This window comes from Salmo salar, chromosome 21, assembly GCF_965601325.2.
Source record: "Salmo salar chromosome 21, fSalSal1, whole genome shotgun sequence".
Lineage (NCBI taxonomy): Eukaryota > Metazoa > Chordata > Actinopteri > Salmoniformes > Salmonidae > Salmo > Salmo salar.
The window spans coordinates 43,751,740-43,770,483 of record NC_138311.1 but is presented as its reverse complement, the minus strand read 5'-3'; the positions used below and the strand labels follow the sequence as shown (position 1 = coordinate 43,770,483).

The 18,744-nt window shown below is 51.5% G+C and overlaps 1 protein-coding gene across 4 annotated transcripts in view; it reads left to right on the top strand.

The window, feature by feature from the left end:
* LOC106582371 (DNA-binding protein SATB2) overlaps positions 1-18,744 on the top strand; it is a 102,400-nt gene that overhangs the window by 9,049 nt on the left and 74,607 nt on the right. For all 4 annotated transcript variants that reach the window (XM_082967199.1, XM_082967198.1, XM_082967197.1 and 1 more), the window contains exon 2: positions 18,203-18,427. In XM_082967199.1, coding sequence (XP_082823325.1) covers positions 18,247-18,427 — 181 coding nt within the window. In that variant the 5' untranslated portion in view covers positions 18,203-18,246. The remainder of the gene's footprint in view (positions 1-18,202; positions 18,428-18,744) is intronic.

Below are 18,744 nucleotides of genomic sequence, written 5' to 3'. Positions count from 1 at the left end.
CCCCCCTCTCTCTCCAACTCTCCCCCTCTCTCTCCAACTCCCCCCTCTCTCCAACTCTCCCGCTCTCTACAACTCTCCCCCTCTCTCTCCAACTCTCCCCCTCTCTACAACTCTCCCCCTCTCTCCAACTCTCCCCCTCTCTACAACTCTCCCATCTCCCCACCCCCCCTCTCCAACTCATCCCCCCTCTCCAAATCTCCCCAACTCTCCCCCTCTCTCTCCAACTCTCCCCCTCTCTCTCCAACTCCCCCCTCTCTCCAACTCTCCCCCTCTCTCTCCAACTCTCCCCCTCTCTACAACTCTCCCCCTCTCTCTCCAACTCTCCCCCTCTCTCTCCAACTCCCCCTCTCTCTCCAACTCTCCCCCTCTCTCCAACTCTCCCCCTCTCTCTCCAACGCTCCCCCTCTCTCTCCAACTCTCCCCCTCTCTTTACAACTCCCCCCTCTCTCCAACTCTCCCCCTCTCTCTACAACCCCCCCTCTCCAACTATCCCCTTCTCTCTCCAACTCCCCCATCTCCCCCACCCCCCCTCTCCAACTCATCCCCCCTCTCCAAATCTCCCCAACTCTCCCCCTCTCTCTCCAACTCTCCCCCTCTCTCCAACTCTCCCGCTCTCTACAACTCTCCCCCTCTCTCTCCAACTCTCCCCCTCTCTACAACTCTCCCCCTCTCTCCAACTCTCCCCCTCTCTACAACTCTCCCCCTCTCTACAACTCTCCCCCTCTCTCTCCAACTCTCCCCCTCTCTCTCCAACTCCCCCTCTCTATCAACTCTCCCCCTCTCTCCAACTCTCCCCCTCTCTCTCCAACGCTCCCCCTCTCTCTCCAACTCTCCCCCTCTCTACAACTCCCCCCTCTCTCCAACTCCCCCTCTCTCTCTACAACTCTCCCCCTCTCTACAACTCTCCCCCTCTCTCCAACTCTCCCCCTCTCTCTACAACCCCCCCTCTCCAACTATCCCCTTCTCTCTCCAACTCCCCCATCTCCCCACCCCCCCTCTCCAACTCATCCCCCCTCTCCAAATCTCCCCAACTCTCCCCCTCTCTCTCCAACTCTCCCCCTCTCTCCAACTCTCCCCCTCTCTCTCCAACGCTCCCCCTCTCTCTCCAACTCTCCCCCTCTCTTTACAACTCCCCCCTCTCTCCAACTCTCCCCCTCTCTCTACAACCCCCCCTCTCCAACTATCCCCTTCTCTCTCCAACTCCCCCATCTCCCCCACCCCCCCTCTCCAACTCATCCCCCCTCTCCAAATCTCCCCAACTCTCCCCCTCTCTCTCCAACTCTCCCCCTCTCTCTACATTTAACATTTACATTTAAGTCATTTAGCAGACGCTCTTATCCAGAGCGTCTTACAAATTGGTGGATTCACCTCATGATATCCAGTGGAACAACCACTTTACAATAGTGCATCTAAGTCTTTTAAGGGGGGGGGGGGGGTTAGAAGGATTACTTTATCCTATCCTAGGTATTCCTTAAAGAGGTGGGGTTTCAGGTGTCTCCGGAAGGTGGTGATTGACTCCGCTGTCCTGGCGTCGTGAGGGAGCTTGTTCCACCATTGGGGTGCCAGAGCAGCGAACAGTTTTGACTGGGCTGAGCGGGAACTGTGCTTCCTCAGAGGTAGGGAGGCGAGCAGGCCAGAGGTGGATGAGCGCAGTGCCCTTGTTTGGGTGTAGGGCCTGATCAGAGCCTGAAAGTTGTTGTGGTGGCGCGGCAGGTTCTTGCCAGGATGGTGCTATCATATTAATACCCAATGGTAAGCAGCTTTCTGCCAATCCCTCTACAACTCCCCCTCTCTCTCCAACTCTCCCCCTCTCTCTACAACTCCCCCCTCTCTCTCCAACTCTCCCCCTCTCTTTACAACTCCCCCCTCTCTCCAACTCTCCCCCTCTCTCTACAACCCCCCCTCTCCAACTATCCCCTTCTCTCTCCAACTCCCCCATCTCCCCCACCCCCCCTCTCCAACTCATCCCCCCTCTCCAACTCTCCCCAACTCTCCCCCTCTCTCTCCAACTCTCCCCCTCTCTCCAACTCTCCCCCTCTCTCTACAACTCTCCCCCTCTCTCTCCAACTCTCCCCCTCTCTACAACTCTCCCCCTCTCTCCAACTCTCCCCCTCTCTACAACTCTCCCCCTCTCTCTCCAACTCTCCCCCTCTCTCTCCAACTCCCCCTCTCTATCAACTCTCCCCCTCTCTCCAACTCTCCCCCTCTCTCTCCAACGCTCCCCCTCTCTCTCCAACTCCCCCTCTCTATCAACTCTCCCCCTCTCTCCAACTCTCCCCCTCTCTCTCCAACGCTCCCCCTCTCTCTACAACTCTCCCCCTCTCTCTACAACTCTCCCCCTCTCTCCAACTCTCCCCCTCTCTCCAACTCTCCCACTCTCTCTACAACCCCCCCTCTCCAACTATCCCCTTCTCTCTCCAACTCCCCCATCTCCCCACCCCCCCTCTCCAACTCATCCCCCCTCTCCAAATCTCCCCAACTCTCCCCCTCTCTCTCCAACTCTCCCCCTCTCTCTACATTTAACATTTACATTTAAGTCATTTAGCAGACGCTCTTATCCAGAGCGTCTTACAAATTGGTGGATTCACCTCATGATATCCAGTGGAACAACCACTTTACAATAGTGCATCTAAGTCTTTTAAGGGGGGGGGGGGGGGTTAGAAGGATTACTTTATCCTATCCTAGGTATTCCTTAAAGAGGTGGGGTTTCAGGTGTCTCCGGAAGGTGGTGATTGACTCCGCTGTCCTGGCGTCGTGAGGGAGCTTGTTCCACCTTTGGGGTGCCAGAGCAGCGAACAGTTTTGACTGGGCTGAGCGGGAACTGTGCTTCCTCAGAGGTAGGGAGGCGAGCAGGCCAGAGGTGGATGAGCGCAGTGCCCTTGTTTGGGTGTAGGGCCTGATCAGAGCCTGAAGGTTGTTGTGGTGGCGCGGCAGGTTCTTGCCAGGATGGTGCTATCATATTAATACCCAATGGTAAGCAGCTTTCTGCCAATCCCTCTACAACTCCCCCTCTCTCTCCAACTCTCCCCCTCTCTCTACAACTCCCCCCTCTCTCTCCAACTCTCCCCCTCTCTCCAACTCTCCCCCTCTCTACAACTCTCCCCCTCTCTCCAACTCCCCCCTCTCTCTCCAACTCTCCCCCTCTCTCCAACTCTCCCCCTCTCTCCAACTCTCCCCCTCTCTCTCCAACTCCCCCCTCTCTCTCCAACTCTCCCCCTCTCTCCAACTCTCCCCCTCTCTCTCCAACTCTCCCCCTCTCTCTCCAACTCTCCCCCTCTCTCTCCAACTTTCCCCCTCTCTCTACAACCCCCCCCAACTCTCCCCCTCTCTCCAACTCCCCCATCTCTCCACTCCCCTGTCCAACTCTCCCCCTCTCTCTCCAACTTTCCCCCCCTTTCTCCAACTCTCCCCAACTCTCCAACTCTCCCCCCTCTCTCTCTAACTCCCCCCTCTCTTCAACTCTCCCCCTCTCTCTACAACTCTCCCCCTCTCTCCAACTCTCCCCCTCTCTCTCCAACTCCCCCATCTCTCCACCCCCCCTCCAAATCTCCCCAACTCCCCCCATCTCTCCAACCCCCCCATCCAACTCTCCTTCTCTCTCTCCAACTCCCCCCTCTCTCCAACTCTCCCCTTCTCTCTACAACTCTCCCCCTCTCTCTCCAACTCTCCCCCATGAGCACCACAACATACTCGACTACAGCGCTTCATGAATGCTCAACATACTCACAGATAAACACCCCACAATATCACAAGACTCACATTCAGCTACACAGGTTTTCATATATTTTCCGTTGACACTTTTGTTGTTGTGGTGGCGTGGCAGGTTCTTGCCAGGATGGTGCTATCATATTAATACCCAATGGTAAGCAGCTTTCTGCCAATCCCTCCTCCCCAGTACACACAGAGAGAGAGAGAGATAAAGTGGAAAAAGAGAGAAAGAGAGGGAAATAGAGAGAGAGAGAGAGAGAAGGAAAGAAAGAAAAAGAAAGAGAGGGAAATAAAGAGAGAGAGAAGGAAAGAAAGAAAAAGAAGGAAAGAGCGGAGGAGAAAATAGCAGCACCTCAAATATCTCTCCCTTTACCCATCTTTTATCGCTGTCATAGAGAGCAGCAAATCAAAACAAAGTTTATTTGTCACGTGCCCCGAATACAACAGGTGTAGACCTTACAGTGAAATGCTTACTTACAGGCTCTAACCAATAGTGCGAAAAAAGGTATGTGTGTGTATGTGTGTGTATGTGTGTTTGTGTGGGTAAGTAAAGAAATAAAACAACAGTAAAAGGACATTTGAAAATAAGAGTAACAAGGCTACATACAGACACCAGTTAGTCAGGCTGATTGAGGTAGTATGTACATGTAGATATGGTTAAAGTGACTATATATGATGATCAGAGAGTAGCAGTAGCATAAAAGAGGGCGGGTGGGACACAATGCAGATAGCCTGGTTAGCCAATGTGCGGGGGCACTGGTTGGTCGGGCCAATTGAGGTAGTATGTACATGAATGTATAGTTAAAATGACTATGCATATATGATAAACAGAGAGTAGCAGCAGCGTAAAAGAGGGGTTGGGGGGAGGGGCACACAATGCAAATAGTCCAGGTAGCCATTTGATTACCTGTTCAGGAGTCTTATGGCTTGGGGGTAAAAACTGTTGAGAAGCCTTTTTGTCCTAGACTTGGCACTCCGGTACCGCTTGCCATGCAATAGTAGAGAGAACAGTCTATGACTGGGGTGGCTGGGGTCTTTGACAATTTTTAGGGCCTTCCTCTGACACCGCCTGGTGTAGAGGTCCTGGATGGCAGGCATCTTTGCCCCAGGGATGTACTGGGCCGTACACACTACCCTCTGAAGTGCCTTCCAGTCGGAGGCCGAGCAATTGCCGCACCAGGCAGTGATGCAACCGGTCAAGATGCTCTCGATGTTGCAGCTGTAGAAACTTTTGAGGATCTCAGGACCCATGCCAAATCTTTTTAGTTTCCTGAGGGGGAATAGGCTTTGTCGTGTCCTCTTCATGACTGTCTTGGTGTGTTTGGACCATTCTAGTTTGTTGTTGATGTGGACACCAAGGAACTTGAAGCTCTCAACCCGCTCCACTACAGCCCTGTCGATGAGAATGGGGGCATGCTCGGTCCTCCTTTTCCTGTAGTCCACAATCATCTCCTTAGTCTTGGTTACGTTGAGGCAGAGGTTGTTATTCTGACACAACCCGGCCAGATCTCTGACCTCCTCCCTATAGGCTGTCTCATCATTTTCAGTGATCAGGCCTACCACTGTTGTGTCGTCTGCAAACTTAATGATGGTGTTGGAGTCGTGCCTGGCCATGCAGTCGTGGGTGAACAGGGAATACAGGAGGGGACTGAGCACGCACCCCTGGGGAGCTCCAGTGTTGAGGATCAGCGTGGCAGATGTGTTGCTACCTACCCTCACCACCTGGGGGCGGCTCGTCAGGAAGTCCAGGATCCAGTTGCAGAGGGAGGTGTTTAGTCCCAGGATCCTTAGCTTAGTGATGAGCTTCGTGGGCACTATGGTGTTGAACGCTGTGCTGTAGTCAATGAATAGCATTCTCACATAGGTGTTCCTTTTGTCCAGGTGGGAAAGGGCAGTGTGGAGTGCAATAGAGATTGCATCATCTGTGGATCTGTTTGGGCGGTATGCAAATTGGAGTGGGTCTAGGGTTTCTGGGATAATGGTGTTGATGTGAGCCAGCATTAGCCAAAAGTATGATAGCCCTGCTGTAAAACAGGACTTTGTCCCAAATGACACCCTTTTCCATATGTAGTGCACTATTTTTTTTACCAGGGCTCATAGGGATCTCATCTAAAGTAGTGCACTATACAGGGTGCCATTTGGAACACGGCCAGGTGTTTATTGGAGAACAGAGCTCTGCTGAGTGTACGTTCACTAATGTTATTAATCTAATCTTAACTGGTAATATGGTTAATAATGTGTCATAAGCCCTTCTACCTTCCTGCTTTGCATTTCTATGGTGGAGCCTTTCTTTAATACAATCTTATCACACTGTTAGCAAATAGATAGGTTCCTGTGGGACAGGCTAGGCATGTGTGGTTTACTATGTGGGGAGGAAGAGCTACTGGAAATTTGGCTCTCTCGTTTTCTCTTTAGCTGTTTAGCCTTCCTCTGTTTTTGTGCTCTGTATCTCCATAGGTTATCTGCATTTTGTCTTTTCCATCATTCACTTTATATGTGTATTCTTGCAGACTATATTTCTCTGTGTTCTTACTTACAACGTTTCTCCTCCACTCGCTTTTGTTCTCCGTCTGTCCTAATACAATCTCTCCCTCTCGCACCCTCTCTCATCCCCAATCAAGCTCACCCTCATCCTGTCACTCACCCCTCACCCTGTCTCTCACCCCTCAATCTATCACTCACTCCTCACCCTGTCACTCACCCTGTCTCTCACCCATCAATCTATCCCTCACTCCTCACCCTGTCACTCACCCCTCACCCTGTCACTCACCCCTCACCCTGTCTCTCACCCCTCAATCTATCACTCACCGCTCAACCTGTCGCTTCCCCCTCACCCTGTCACTCACCCCTCAACCTGTCACTCACCCCTCAACCTGTCACTCACCCCTCAGTCTGTCCCTTTTACTGTCTATTCATCTCTCTATCTCTGTAACTCTCTGTAACTCTCTGTAACTCTCTGTAACTTTCTCTCTCTCTCTCTCTCTCTCTCTCTCTCTCTCTCCCTCTCTCTCCCCCCCCATAGTGTTTATGTTTGTAAGTACACTTAGATCTGTAGAACAACATTTCCTGGCCTCAGTTTTCTGTGTGTGGCACAGCTGGCTCAGAGCAACTCTCCCTTTCCTGTCAGAAAATGGAGCAGAAAAGACAAGGAAGAGGGAGAGAAAGACAGCTAAGAAAAGAGAGGAGGTGGAAGGGGAGGATAGAGGAGGGTAGAGAAGAAAAGAGAGAGAGAAGGTGAATGAGAGAGAGAGAGGAGGGTGAATGAGAGAGAGAGAGAGAGAGAGAGGGGGGTGAATAAGAGGGAGAGAGAGGAGGTAAATGAGAGGGAGAGAGAGAGAGAGAGGGGGGTGAATGAGAGGGAGAGAGGAGGTAAATGAGAGGGAGAGAGAGAGAAGAAAAGAGAGAGGAGAGGAATGAGAGGGAGAGAGAGAGAGAAGAAAAGAGAGAGAGGAGATGAATGAGAGGGAGAGAGAGGGAAAGAGAGAGAGGAAAATATAGGAGGTGTACAAGAGAAGAGAGGGAGATACAGTCTCGTTGGTTTTACTGCTATACACAGTTCCACCCTGTCATTTGACTGCACAATTCTAAGAATGAATATGAGTTGGCCGATGGCACCAGTATTACAAAGGATGATGGAAACTCATGAATACTCTTTGCTCTGTGTCTCGTACAGTGTAGGAAGGTTTAGAATTACACGTGTGTGTTTGTGTGTTTCACGGATTGTTTATAGGTGTGTTCATTGCTCTGTAGTATTGTCCCATCAGTAAGGGTGGGTCTGTATTTTTCCTTTGTGATCTTACGTCTGTGCCTGTGCATTTGTTGTGTCTGTGTGAGACTGTGAAATTTAGGAGTAGCCAATTTTGAATTGTAGATTAAACCTTAGTGTCCAAGATAATCAAGGTTGTAAATTTCAAGTGAGTTTGTATCTAGTATCTAGTATCTAGTATCTATTTTCTATTTCTATGTCTAGTTTATTGTTTTGACCTTCAATTGGAGGCAGCTGTTCCTCGTTGCCTCTAATTGAAGGTCCTATTTAGTAGGGGTGTTTTTCATGGGGTTTTTGTGGGTAGTTGTTCTTTGTATAGCCTAGTAGCCTTACAGGACTGTTTCGTCGTTGGTTTTGTATACGTGTTTATTTTTGTTTTCCTTCTTCAATAAAAAAGAAGATGAGTATACATATTCCCTCTGCGTTTTGGTCCAATCCCTACGACGCCCGTGACAGTATCACAATGTATGATACAGTAGGATCTTATTTTGAGACAGTTTGGTACAGCAGGGAAAATGTGAATTATTATGTAGGTTATAATTAATGGCTGTTTTTTTGTAGGGGTTGATAAAAAAAAAGTACATTTCAAAATGGAAATTCCAAACTTCAGAAGCCTTGATAAACCTCATACACTACACGTGTCAGAAGTCTAGGTGATGTGGGTAAGGCGGAGTCAGGTGCAGGACACAAAGATGAGTAATAATCGTAACTTTACTCAAAAAAAACAATATTCCATGAAGGAGACAATACTCCAGATCACAAAACGAGACAACTTGACAATAACAAACACGCACAAAACCAAGGGGGAAACCAGAGGGTTAAATAGGGAACAATGATTATGTAATGGAAACCAGGTGTGTACAATGAAGACAAAACAAAACGAAAATGAAACATGGATCGGTGGTGACTAGAAAGCCGGTGACGTCGACCGCCGAACGCCGCCCAAACAAGGAGAGGGACAAACTTCGGTGGAAGTCGTGACAACACGTTTTAAATATCCTGCTCAGGAAAGTTATTCTGCAACAGGGTGATCAAATTCAGATCCTACATCTGTTTCTGGTGAACCTGACAAGGCCAAGTCATCTAACGGTTATATCTGGCCTGTTAGATAGATCCGTTTATTGTTCATGAAATCCGTTGATATAGCGACCTGTCGTAAGAACAGTTAGTAACTTTTGTCAACATACAGTGTATATATTAGAGGTCGACCAATTATGATTTTTCAACGCAATGTGCAATGCCATGTGGTTAGAGCATTGGACTAGTTAACCGTAAGGTTGCAAGATTGAATCCACGAGCTGACAAGGTACAAATCTGTCGTTCTGCCCCTGAACAAGGCAGTTAACTCACCGTTCCTAGGCCGTCATTGAAAATAAGAATGTGTTCTTAACTAACTTGCCTAGTAAAATAAAGGTGTAAAAAAATAAAAATAATCGGCCAAATCGGTGTCCAAAAATACCGATGTCCGATTGTTATGAAAACTTGAAATCGGACCTAATTAATCGGCCATTCCGATTAATCGGTCGACCTCTAGTATATACAATGTGGAAGTGCTTCTTAACCATTACACAACTATCTCTGTGTGTGTGTGTGTGTGTGTGTGTGTGTGTGTGTGTGTGTGTGTGTGTGTGTGTGTGTGTGTGTGTGTGTGTGTGTGTGTGTGTGTGTGTGTGTGTGTGTGTGTGTGTGTGTGATTGTGTGTGATTGTGTGTGTGCATTCATCTGTGCTTGCATTTGTGTATGCTCTCACATTTTTCCCTGTAAGTCTAGACTAGACGATGGCACTCACCTACGCAAACACCCATAGAGACACACAGCCCCAACTCCAACCCCCTCCCCACAGACACACAGCCTCAACTCCAGCCCCCTCCCCACAGACACACAGCCTCAACCCCACAGACACACAGCCTCAACTCCAGCCCCCTCCCCACAGACACACAGCCTCAACTCCAACCCCCTCCCCACAGACACACAGCCCCAACTCCAACCCCCTCCCCACAGACACACAGCCTCAACCCCACAGACACACAGCCTCAACTCCAGCCCCCTCCCACAGACACACAGCCTCAACTCCAGCCCCCTCCCCACAGACACACAGCCTCAACTCCAACCCCCTCCCCACAGACACACAGCCTCAACCCCAGCCCCCTCCCCACAGACATACAGCCTCAACCCCACAGACACACAGCCTCAACTCCAGCCCCCTCCCCACAGACACACATTCTCAACTCCAGCCCCCTCCCCACAGACACACAGCCTCAACTCCAGCCCCCTCCCCACAGACACACAGCCCCAACCCCAGCCCCCTCCCCACAGACACACATCCTCAACTCCAGCCCCCTCCCCACAGACACACAGCCTCAACTCCAGCCTCCTCCCCACAGACACACAGCCCCCTCCCCACAGACACACAGCCTCAATCCAGCCCCCTCCCCACAGACACACAGCCTCAACTCCAGCCCCCTCCCCACAGACACACAGCCTCAACTCCAACCCCCTCCCCACAGACACACAGCCTCAACCCCAGCCCCCTCCCCACAGACACACAGTCTCAACCCCACAGACACACAGCCTCAAACCCAGCCCCCTCCCCACAGACACACAGCCTCAAACCCAGCCCCCTCCCCACAGACACACAGCCTCAACTCCAGCCCCCGCCCCACAGACGCACAGCCTCAACTCCAGCCCCCTCCCCACAGACACACAGCCTCAACTCCAGCCCCCTCCCCACAGACACACAGCCTCAACTCCAGCCCCCTCCCCACAGACACACAGCCTCAACCCCACAGACACACAGCCTCAACTCCAACCCCCTCCCCACAGACACAAAGCCTCAACCCAAGCCCCCTCCCCACAGACACACAGCCCCAACTCCAACCCCCTCCCCACAGACACACAGCCTCAACGCCAACCCCCTCCCCACAGACACACAGCCTCAAACCCAGCCCCCTCCCCACAGACACACAGCCTCAAACCCAGCCCCATCCCCACAGACACACAGCGTCAAACCCAGCCCCCTCGCCACAGACATACAGCCTCAAACCCAGCCCCCTCCCCACAGACACACAGTCTCAACTCCAGCCCCCTCCCCACAGACACACAGCCTCAACTCCAGCCCCCTCCCCACAGACACACAGCCTCAACCCCACAGACACACAGCCTCAACTCCAGCCCCCTCCCCACAGACACACAGCCTCAACCCCACAGACACACAGCCTCAACTCCAACCCCCTCCCCACAGACACAAAGCCTCAACCCAAGCCCCCTCCCCACAGACACACAGCCCCAACTCCAACCCCCTCCCCACAGACACACAGCCTCAACGCCAACCCCCTCCCCACAGACACACAGCCTCAAACCCAGCCCCCTCCCCACAGACACACAGCCTCAAACCCAGCCCCCTCCCCACAGACACACAGCGTCAAACCCAGCCCCCTCGCCACAGACATACAGCCTCAAACCCAGCCCCCTCCCCACAGACACACAGTCTCAACTCCAGCCCCCTCCCCACAGACACACAGCCTCAACTCCAGCCCCCTCCCCACAGACACACAGCCTCAACCCCACAGACACACAGCCTCAACCCCACAGACAAACCGCCTCAACTCCAGCCCCCTCCCCACAGACACACAGCCTCAACTCCAGCCCCCTCCCCACAGACACACAGCCCCCTCCCCACAGACACACAGCCTCAAACCCAGCCACCTCCCCACAGACACACAGCCTCAAACCCAGCCCCCTCCCCACAGACACACAGCCCCAACCCCAGCCCCCTCCCCACAGACACACAGCCTCAACTCCAGCCCCCTCCCCACAGACACACATCCTCAACTCCAGCCCCCTCCCCACAGACACACAGCCTCAACTCCAGCCTCCTCCCCACAGACACACAGCCCCCTCCCCACAGACACACAGCCTCAATCCAGCCCCCTCCCCACAGACACACAGCCCCAACTCCAGCCCCCTCCCCACAGACACACAGCCTCAAACCCAGCCCCCTCCCCACAGACACACAGCCCCAAACCCAGCCCCCTCCCCACAGACACACAGCCTCAACTCCAGCCCCCTCCCCACAGACACACAGCCCCAGCCCCCTCCCCACAGACACACAGCCTCAACTCCAGCCCCCTCCCCACAGACACACAGCCTCAACTCCAGCCCCCTCCCCACAGACACACAGCCTCAACTCCAACCCCCTCCCCACAGACACACAGCCCCCTCCCCCCCAACTCCAACAATGACACTATGAGACATGGGTGGCTCTGCTCTGGGTACAGGTCCACAGGCTAACAGGCATTGTCTGGCTCTGGGTTTAATATTTCATATACGCCACATTCTTACACTCTATCCATAATTCACAAAGATTAATGTTTCACCAGATCACCGAATTTGACTGAAAAGGGGTTGTCGTAGACATTCATACTGTTCAGTGAGGCTGCTATTGTTAGTGGCTTTCGTCTGCCTCGTCTCGAGACAGGAAGTTAATAATAGTCAGGACATTGGAGAGGCAGCACAATGTCCTCTGGGGTGCATCAGCCTCCTCCTTGTTGGTACAAGTTGACTTCACTGGGTCTCTACAGTAACAAACATCACATTAACATCACATTAAAGAGGGGAGGAGAGGTTGTATCAAATGAACTAAGAGAGAGGTGAAGAGAGCTGATGTCAGGCTGGCAGGAAGGAAGATACAACGATTCATCTCTGAACCTTATTCACTGTTGCTGCACAACTTCCCATTTACTCTGATATCCTTCCTGGTGGACTACCACACACTGGGCTAGCTAGCTTGCCGGAGGCTCTATTCTGTGTTGTTGTGGTAAAGCCACCAGCCAAGCAATAAGGAGTAAAAAAAATCATCTTAATTACAGGAGGTTGGGAGTCAATTTGTCTCCATGCAGTTTATATTGGAGTAGAGAGTTTAATGGCTGTTCCTAAAGCTGTATACATTAGGCAGTATATTATAGCAAAATAAAGCTTATGTGGCTATTCTATTGTTCTTGAACAGAGCTGCAGGTTGAATTTAAAGGTGTAACCGAGCTATAGACCCCCCCCTGTTGGTGAGCTCCACTGTGTTACCCCCCTCCCCCCCCGTTGGTGAGCTCCACTGTGTTACCCCCCCGTTGGTGAGCTCCAATGTGTTACACCCCCGTTGGTGAGCTCCACTGTGTACCCCCCGTTGGTGAGCTCCACTGTGTACCCCCCATTGGTGAGCTCCACTGTGTTACCCCCCCGTTGGTGAGCTCCACTGTGTTACCCCCCCGTTGGTGAGCTCCACTGTGTATCCCCCGTTGGTGAGCTCCACTGTGTACCCCCCCCGTTGGTGCGCTCCACTGTGTACCCCCCATTGGTGAGCTCCACTGTGTTACCCCCCCGTTGGTGAGCTCCACTGTGTACCCCCTGTTGCGAGCTCCACTGTGTTACCCCCCGTTGGTGAGCTCCACTGTGTACCCCCCGTTGGTGAGCTCCACTGTGTACCCCCGTTGGTGAGCTCCACTGTGTTCCCCCGTTGGTGAGCTCCACTGTGTACCCTCCGTTGGTGAGCTCCACTGTGTACCCCCCGTTGGTGAGCTCCACTGTGTACCCCCAGTTGGTGAGCTCCACTGTGTACCCCCCGTTGGTGAGCTCCACTGTGTTACCCCCTCGTTGGTGAGCTCCACTGTGTTACCCCCCCGTTGGTGAGCTCCACTGTGTTACCCCCCCGTTGTTGAGCTCCACTGTGTACCCCCCTCCCCACCCGTTGGTGAGCTCCACTGTGTTACCCCCCCGTTGGTGAGCTCCACTGTGTTACCCCCTCGTTGGTGAGCTCCACTGTGTTACCCCCCCGTTGGTGAGCTCCACTGTGTTACCCCCCCGTTGTTGAGCTCCACTGTGTACCCCCCTCCCCACCCGTTGGTGAGCTCCACTGTGTTACCCCCCCGTTGGTGAGCTCCACTGTGTACCCCCCTCCCCCCCATTGGTAAGCTCCACTGTGTACCCCCCTCCCCCCCATTGGTGAGCTCCACTGTGTACCCCCCTCCCCCCCATTGGTGAGCTCCACTGTGTACCCCCCTCCCCCCCATTGGTGAGCTCCACTGTGTACCCACCTCCCCCCCATTGGTAAGCTCCACTGTGTACCCCCCTCCCCCCCATTGGTGAGCTCCACTGTGTACCCCCCTCCCCCCCATTGGTGAGCTCCACTGTGTACCCCCCTCCCCCCCATTGGTAAGCTCCACTGTGTACCCCCCTCCCCCCCATTGGTGAGCTCCACTGTGTACCCCCCTCCCCACCCGTTGGTGAGCTCCACTGTGTTACCCCCCCGTTGTTGAGCTCCACTGTGTACCCCCCTCCCCACCCGTTGGTGAGCTCCACTGTGTACCCCCCTCCCCCCCATTGGTGAGCTCCACTGTGTACCCCCCTCCCCCCCATTGGTAAGCTCCACTGTGTACCCCCCTCCCCCCCATTGGTGAGCTCCACTGTGTACTCCCCTCCCCCCCATTGGTGAGCTCCACTGTGTACCCACCTCCCCCCCATTGGTAAGCTCCACTGTGTACCCCCCTCCCCCCCATTGGTGAGCTCCACTGTGTACCCCCCTCCCCCCCATTGGTGAGCTCCACTGTGTACCCCCCTCCCCCCCATTGGTAAGCTCCACTGTGTACCCCCCTCCCCCCCATTGGTGAGCTCCACTGTGTACCCCCCTCCCCACCCGTTGGTGAGCTCCACTGTGTTACCCCCCCGTTGTTGAGCTCCACTGTGTACCCCCCTCCCCACCCGTTGGTGAGCTCCACTGTGTACCCCCCTCCCCCCCATTGGTGAGCTCCACTGTGTACCCCCCTCCCCCCCATTGGTAAGCTCCACTGTGTACCCCCCTCCCCCCCATTGGTGAGCTCCACTGTGTACCCCCCTCCCCCCCATTGGTGAGCTCCACTGTGTACCCCCCTCCCCCCCATTGGTGAGCTCCACTGTGTACCCCCCTCCCCCCCATTGGTGAGCTCCACTGTGTACCCCCCTCCCCCCCATTGGTGAGCTCCACTGTGTACCCCCCTCCCCCCATTGGTAAGCTCCACTGTGTACCCCCCTCCCCCCATTGGTAAGCTCCACTGTGTACCCCCCTCCCGTTGGTGAGCTCCACTGTTTGGCCCACGCAAAGTTTCTTCTTAATCATGCCAAGGCTAACGTTTTTCATTTATTATTCATTTAGAAATGTCAACTCGTAATTCCTCTTAGACTGGGTGTGTGGACTGGTTTGGTTTCATAGTTGGTGGTGTTTTTCTTTTCTTTAGCGGAGAAATGAGAGGCGATCCCGGTGTGTGAGCCGGGGAGGGGGAAGAACAGAAGGATGGGGGGAAGAGAGGGAGAGAGACCGCAGTATGAAAACATTGTCTCTTTGTGGGGACTTATGACAGCGTTAGCAGGGAGAGAGAGACTAGATCTGTGAAAACAATCAGGGGAAGAAGATGGAGATCGTCCCTCGCTTTCAAACACGTCTTATGCTTACTTTTTTTTCCTTTGTCACATTTCTTGTTCCTCCCTCTTGCTCCCAAAATTAGGTCATTCCTATTTTCCTCCCCCACATATCTGTAGTCAGTAAAAGACGTTCAGATATGTCTGTGGTCTAAATAAAATACATCCTCTTAGCCTCCCCCAGTCATCTGTGGTGGGTACCTTTTGTAATTCTCTCTCTCTATCTCTCTGCTCTCTCTCTCTGCTCTCTCTCTCTCTGCTCTGCTCTCTCTGCTCTCTCTCTCTCTCTCTCTCTGCTCTCTCTCTCTCTCTGCTCTCTAGTATTACCTTCAATCTTAAGAATATCCTTGCCGTTAGATTAGCTACTGTAGCTAATATTTTACTTGCTTAGCCTAAGATGTTTGAATAGCTGTTCTGCTCTCTCTGTCTCTGTCTCTGTCTCTCTCTCTCTCTCTCTCTCTCTCTCTCTCTCTCTCTCTCTCTCTCTCTGGCAGTGTCCAGGGACTAGTATGTAAATAAGGATCTCTGCTCTTTGATACATGGCAGGTGTCATATATGGCTTAGCAGCCTCTTAAACGCACAATACCAGTATGAGAACACAATACCAGTATGAAAGAACAATACCAGTATGAGAGAACAATACCAGTATGAGAACACAATACCAGTATGAGACAACAATAACAGTATGAGAGAACAATACCAGTATGAGAGAACAATACCAGTATGAGAACACAATACCAGTATGAGAGAACAATAACAGTATGAGAGAACAATACCAGTATGAGAGAACAATACCAGTATGAGAGAACAATACCAGTATGAGACAACAATAACAGTATGAGAGAACAATACCAGTATGAGAGAACAATACCAGTATGAGAGAACAATAACAGTATGAGAACACAATACCAGTATGAGAACACAATACCAGTATGAGAGAACAATACCAGTATGAGAGAACAATACCAGTATGAGAACACAATACCAGTATGAGAGAATAATACCAGTATGAGAGAACAATACCAGTATGAGAACACAATACCAGTATGAGAACACAATACCAGTATGAGAGAACAATACCAGTATGAGAACACAATACCAGTATGAGAGAACAATACCAGTATGAGAGAACAATACCAGTATTAGACAACAATAACAGTATGAGAGAACAATACCAGTATGAGAACACAATACCAGTATGAGAGAACAATACCAGTATGAGAACACAATACCGCTATGAGAGAACAATACCAGTATGAGAGAACAATACCAGTATGAGAGAACGATACCAGTATGAGAGAACAATACCAGTATGAGAGAACAATACCAGTATGAGAGAACGATACCAGTATGAGAGAACGATACCAGTATGAGAGAACAATACCAGTATGAGAGAACAATACCAGTATGAGAGAACAATACCAGTATGAGAGAACAATACCAGTATGAGAGAACAATACCAGTATGAGAACACAATACCGCTATGAGAGAACAATACCAGTATGAGAGAACAATACCAGTATGAGAACACAATACCAGTATGAGAGAACAATACCAGTATGAGAGAACGATACCAGTATGAGAGAACGATACCAGTATGAGAGAACAATACCAGTATGAGACAACAATACCAGTATGAGAGAACAATACCAGCATGAGAACACAATACCAGTATGAGAGAACAATACCAGTATGAGAACACAATACCAGTATGAGAGAACAATACCAGTATGAGAGAACGATACCAGTATGAGAGAACAATACCGCTATGAGAACAATACAAGTATGAGAGAATAATACCAGTATGAGAACACAATACCAGTATGAGAGAACAATACCAGTATGAGAGAACGATACCGCTATGAGAGAACAATACCAGTATGAGAACACAATACCAGTATGAGAACACAATACGAGCATGAGAGAACAATACCAGTATGATAGAACAATACCAGTATGAGAACACAATACCAGTATGAGAACACAATACGAGCATGAGAGAACAATACCAGTATGAGAGCTTTGGCAGACCAATAATAGTGATCCCAGGACACTGCACTGATGCATCCAGCAATGCACATATGAACAGACTCATGAACACACACACACATACAACAAATGTCACTCCTGACTGACTATGTGAGTGGCGTGGCTAGAGGAGACACAGAGGGATACAGAGAGGGAGACAGAGGAGACAAAGAGGGAGACAGAGGAGAAAAAGAGGGAGAGAGAGAGGAGACAAAGAGGGAGTCAGAGGAGACAAAGAGGGAGAGAGAGAGGAGACAAAGAGGGAGTCAGAGAGGGAGACAGAGAGGAAACAGAGATGAGACGGAGAGGGAGACAGACAGGGAGACAGACAGGGAGAGGGAGACGGAGAGGAGACAGAGAGGAAACAGAGAGGAAACAGAGAGGAGACAGAGAGGAAACAGAGAGGAGACAGAGAGGAAACAGAGAGGAGACAGAGAGGAAACAGAGAGGAAACAGAGAGGAGACAGAGAGGAAACAGAGAGGAAACAGAGATGAGACAGAGAGGAAACAGAGAGGAGACAGAGAGGAGACAGAGAGGAAACAGAGAGGAGACAGAGAGGAAACAGAGAGGAAACAGAGAGGAAACAGAGAGGAGACAGAGAGGAACCAGAGAGGAACCAGAGAGGAAACAGAGAGGAGACAGAGAGGAAACAGAGAGGAGACAGAGAGGAAACAGAGAGGAGACAGAGAGGAAACAGAGAGGAGACAGAGAGGAGACAGAGAGGAAACAGAGAGGAGACAGAGAGGAAACAGAGAGGAGACAGAGGAGACAGAGAGGAAACAGAGAGGAAACAGAGAGGAAACAGAGAAGAGACAGAGAGGGAGACGGAGAGGGAGACGGAGAGGAGCCTAACATGTGAGCAATGATGTGCCAAATCTTGATTTAATTCATTATTATAGGGTAAGCATTAGAATAAGCCGCCTCAATATTTGCAACCATAGGTGATAATATCTTTCTTGGAGCTGATCCATCATCAGTACTGTGGAATAATTCGAATGATAAGGGAAGATTTGAATGGAGAAAGCTTTCCTTCGATCCTATCAGTATTGACACATGCCTCAATGACACACTTAGCAAACGTTTTGGGAAATGCATGTTACATCTTCGGCTGTTGGAAAGACGTATTGTTAAAACACTCCTAAGCCTAAATTCAATCGCTATTGGAAAACCTGACCCTGGTCAATTTCTCTCTCTCCCTCCCCCTTCTCTCTCTCTCTCTCCCTCTCTCTCCTCCTCTTCCTCCTCTCTTACCCTGCTAGGCCCTTACCCTCTGGCATTAGCTCCCCCTGGTGGTTGGAGGGGGATGGAGCGCGGCGGTGGGAAGAGCCCCCGCATGCAGGACAGTCCTGAGTGGGAGCGGCGGGGGGGCAGCCCGGACCTCAGCGGACCCCCGCCAGGGAAGATGGGACGTCTGGAGCGCAACGGGAGCCCCATTGGGCCATGTCTCCTACACCACAACGGCAACCCACACGGACCCCTGGGAGGTATGATACCCCAAAACACACCCACAGATAGATACTGCTTTACACCAATCCAATGCTTTGAAATCCATAATGGGATGTGTGCAAGTGAGGAGAATCAGGATGCAGTCACACTCACAGTGGAGGCCTTCACAGGTCTTAAAAATTGGACCCGTTCCGAAATGGACCTGGGGCTTTTCCATCCGAACCCGATATGCATAAATGAATTAGTACAATATAGAGAACCGTTCCGAATGGACCCGAGGACAACTAGACCCGTTCCATATAGACCTGGTTAGATCCAGACCCGTTCCAATCCAAGCTTTCCCGACTGCATCAAA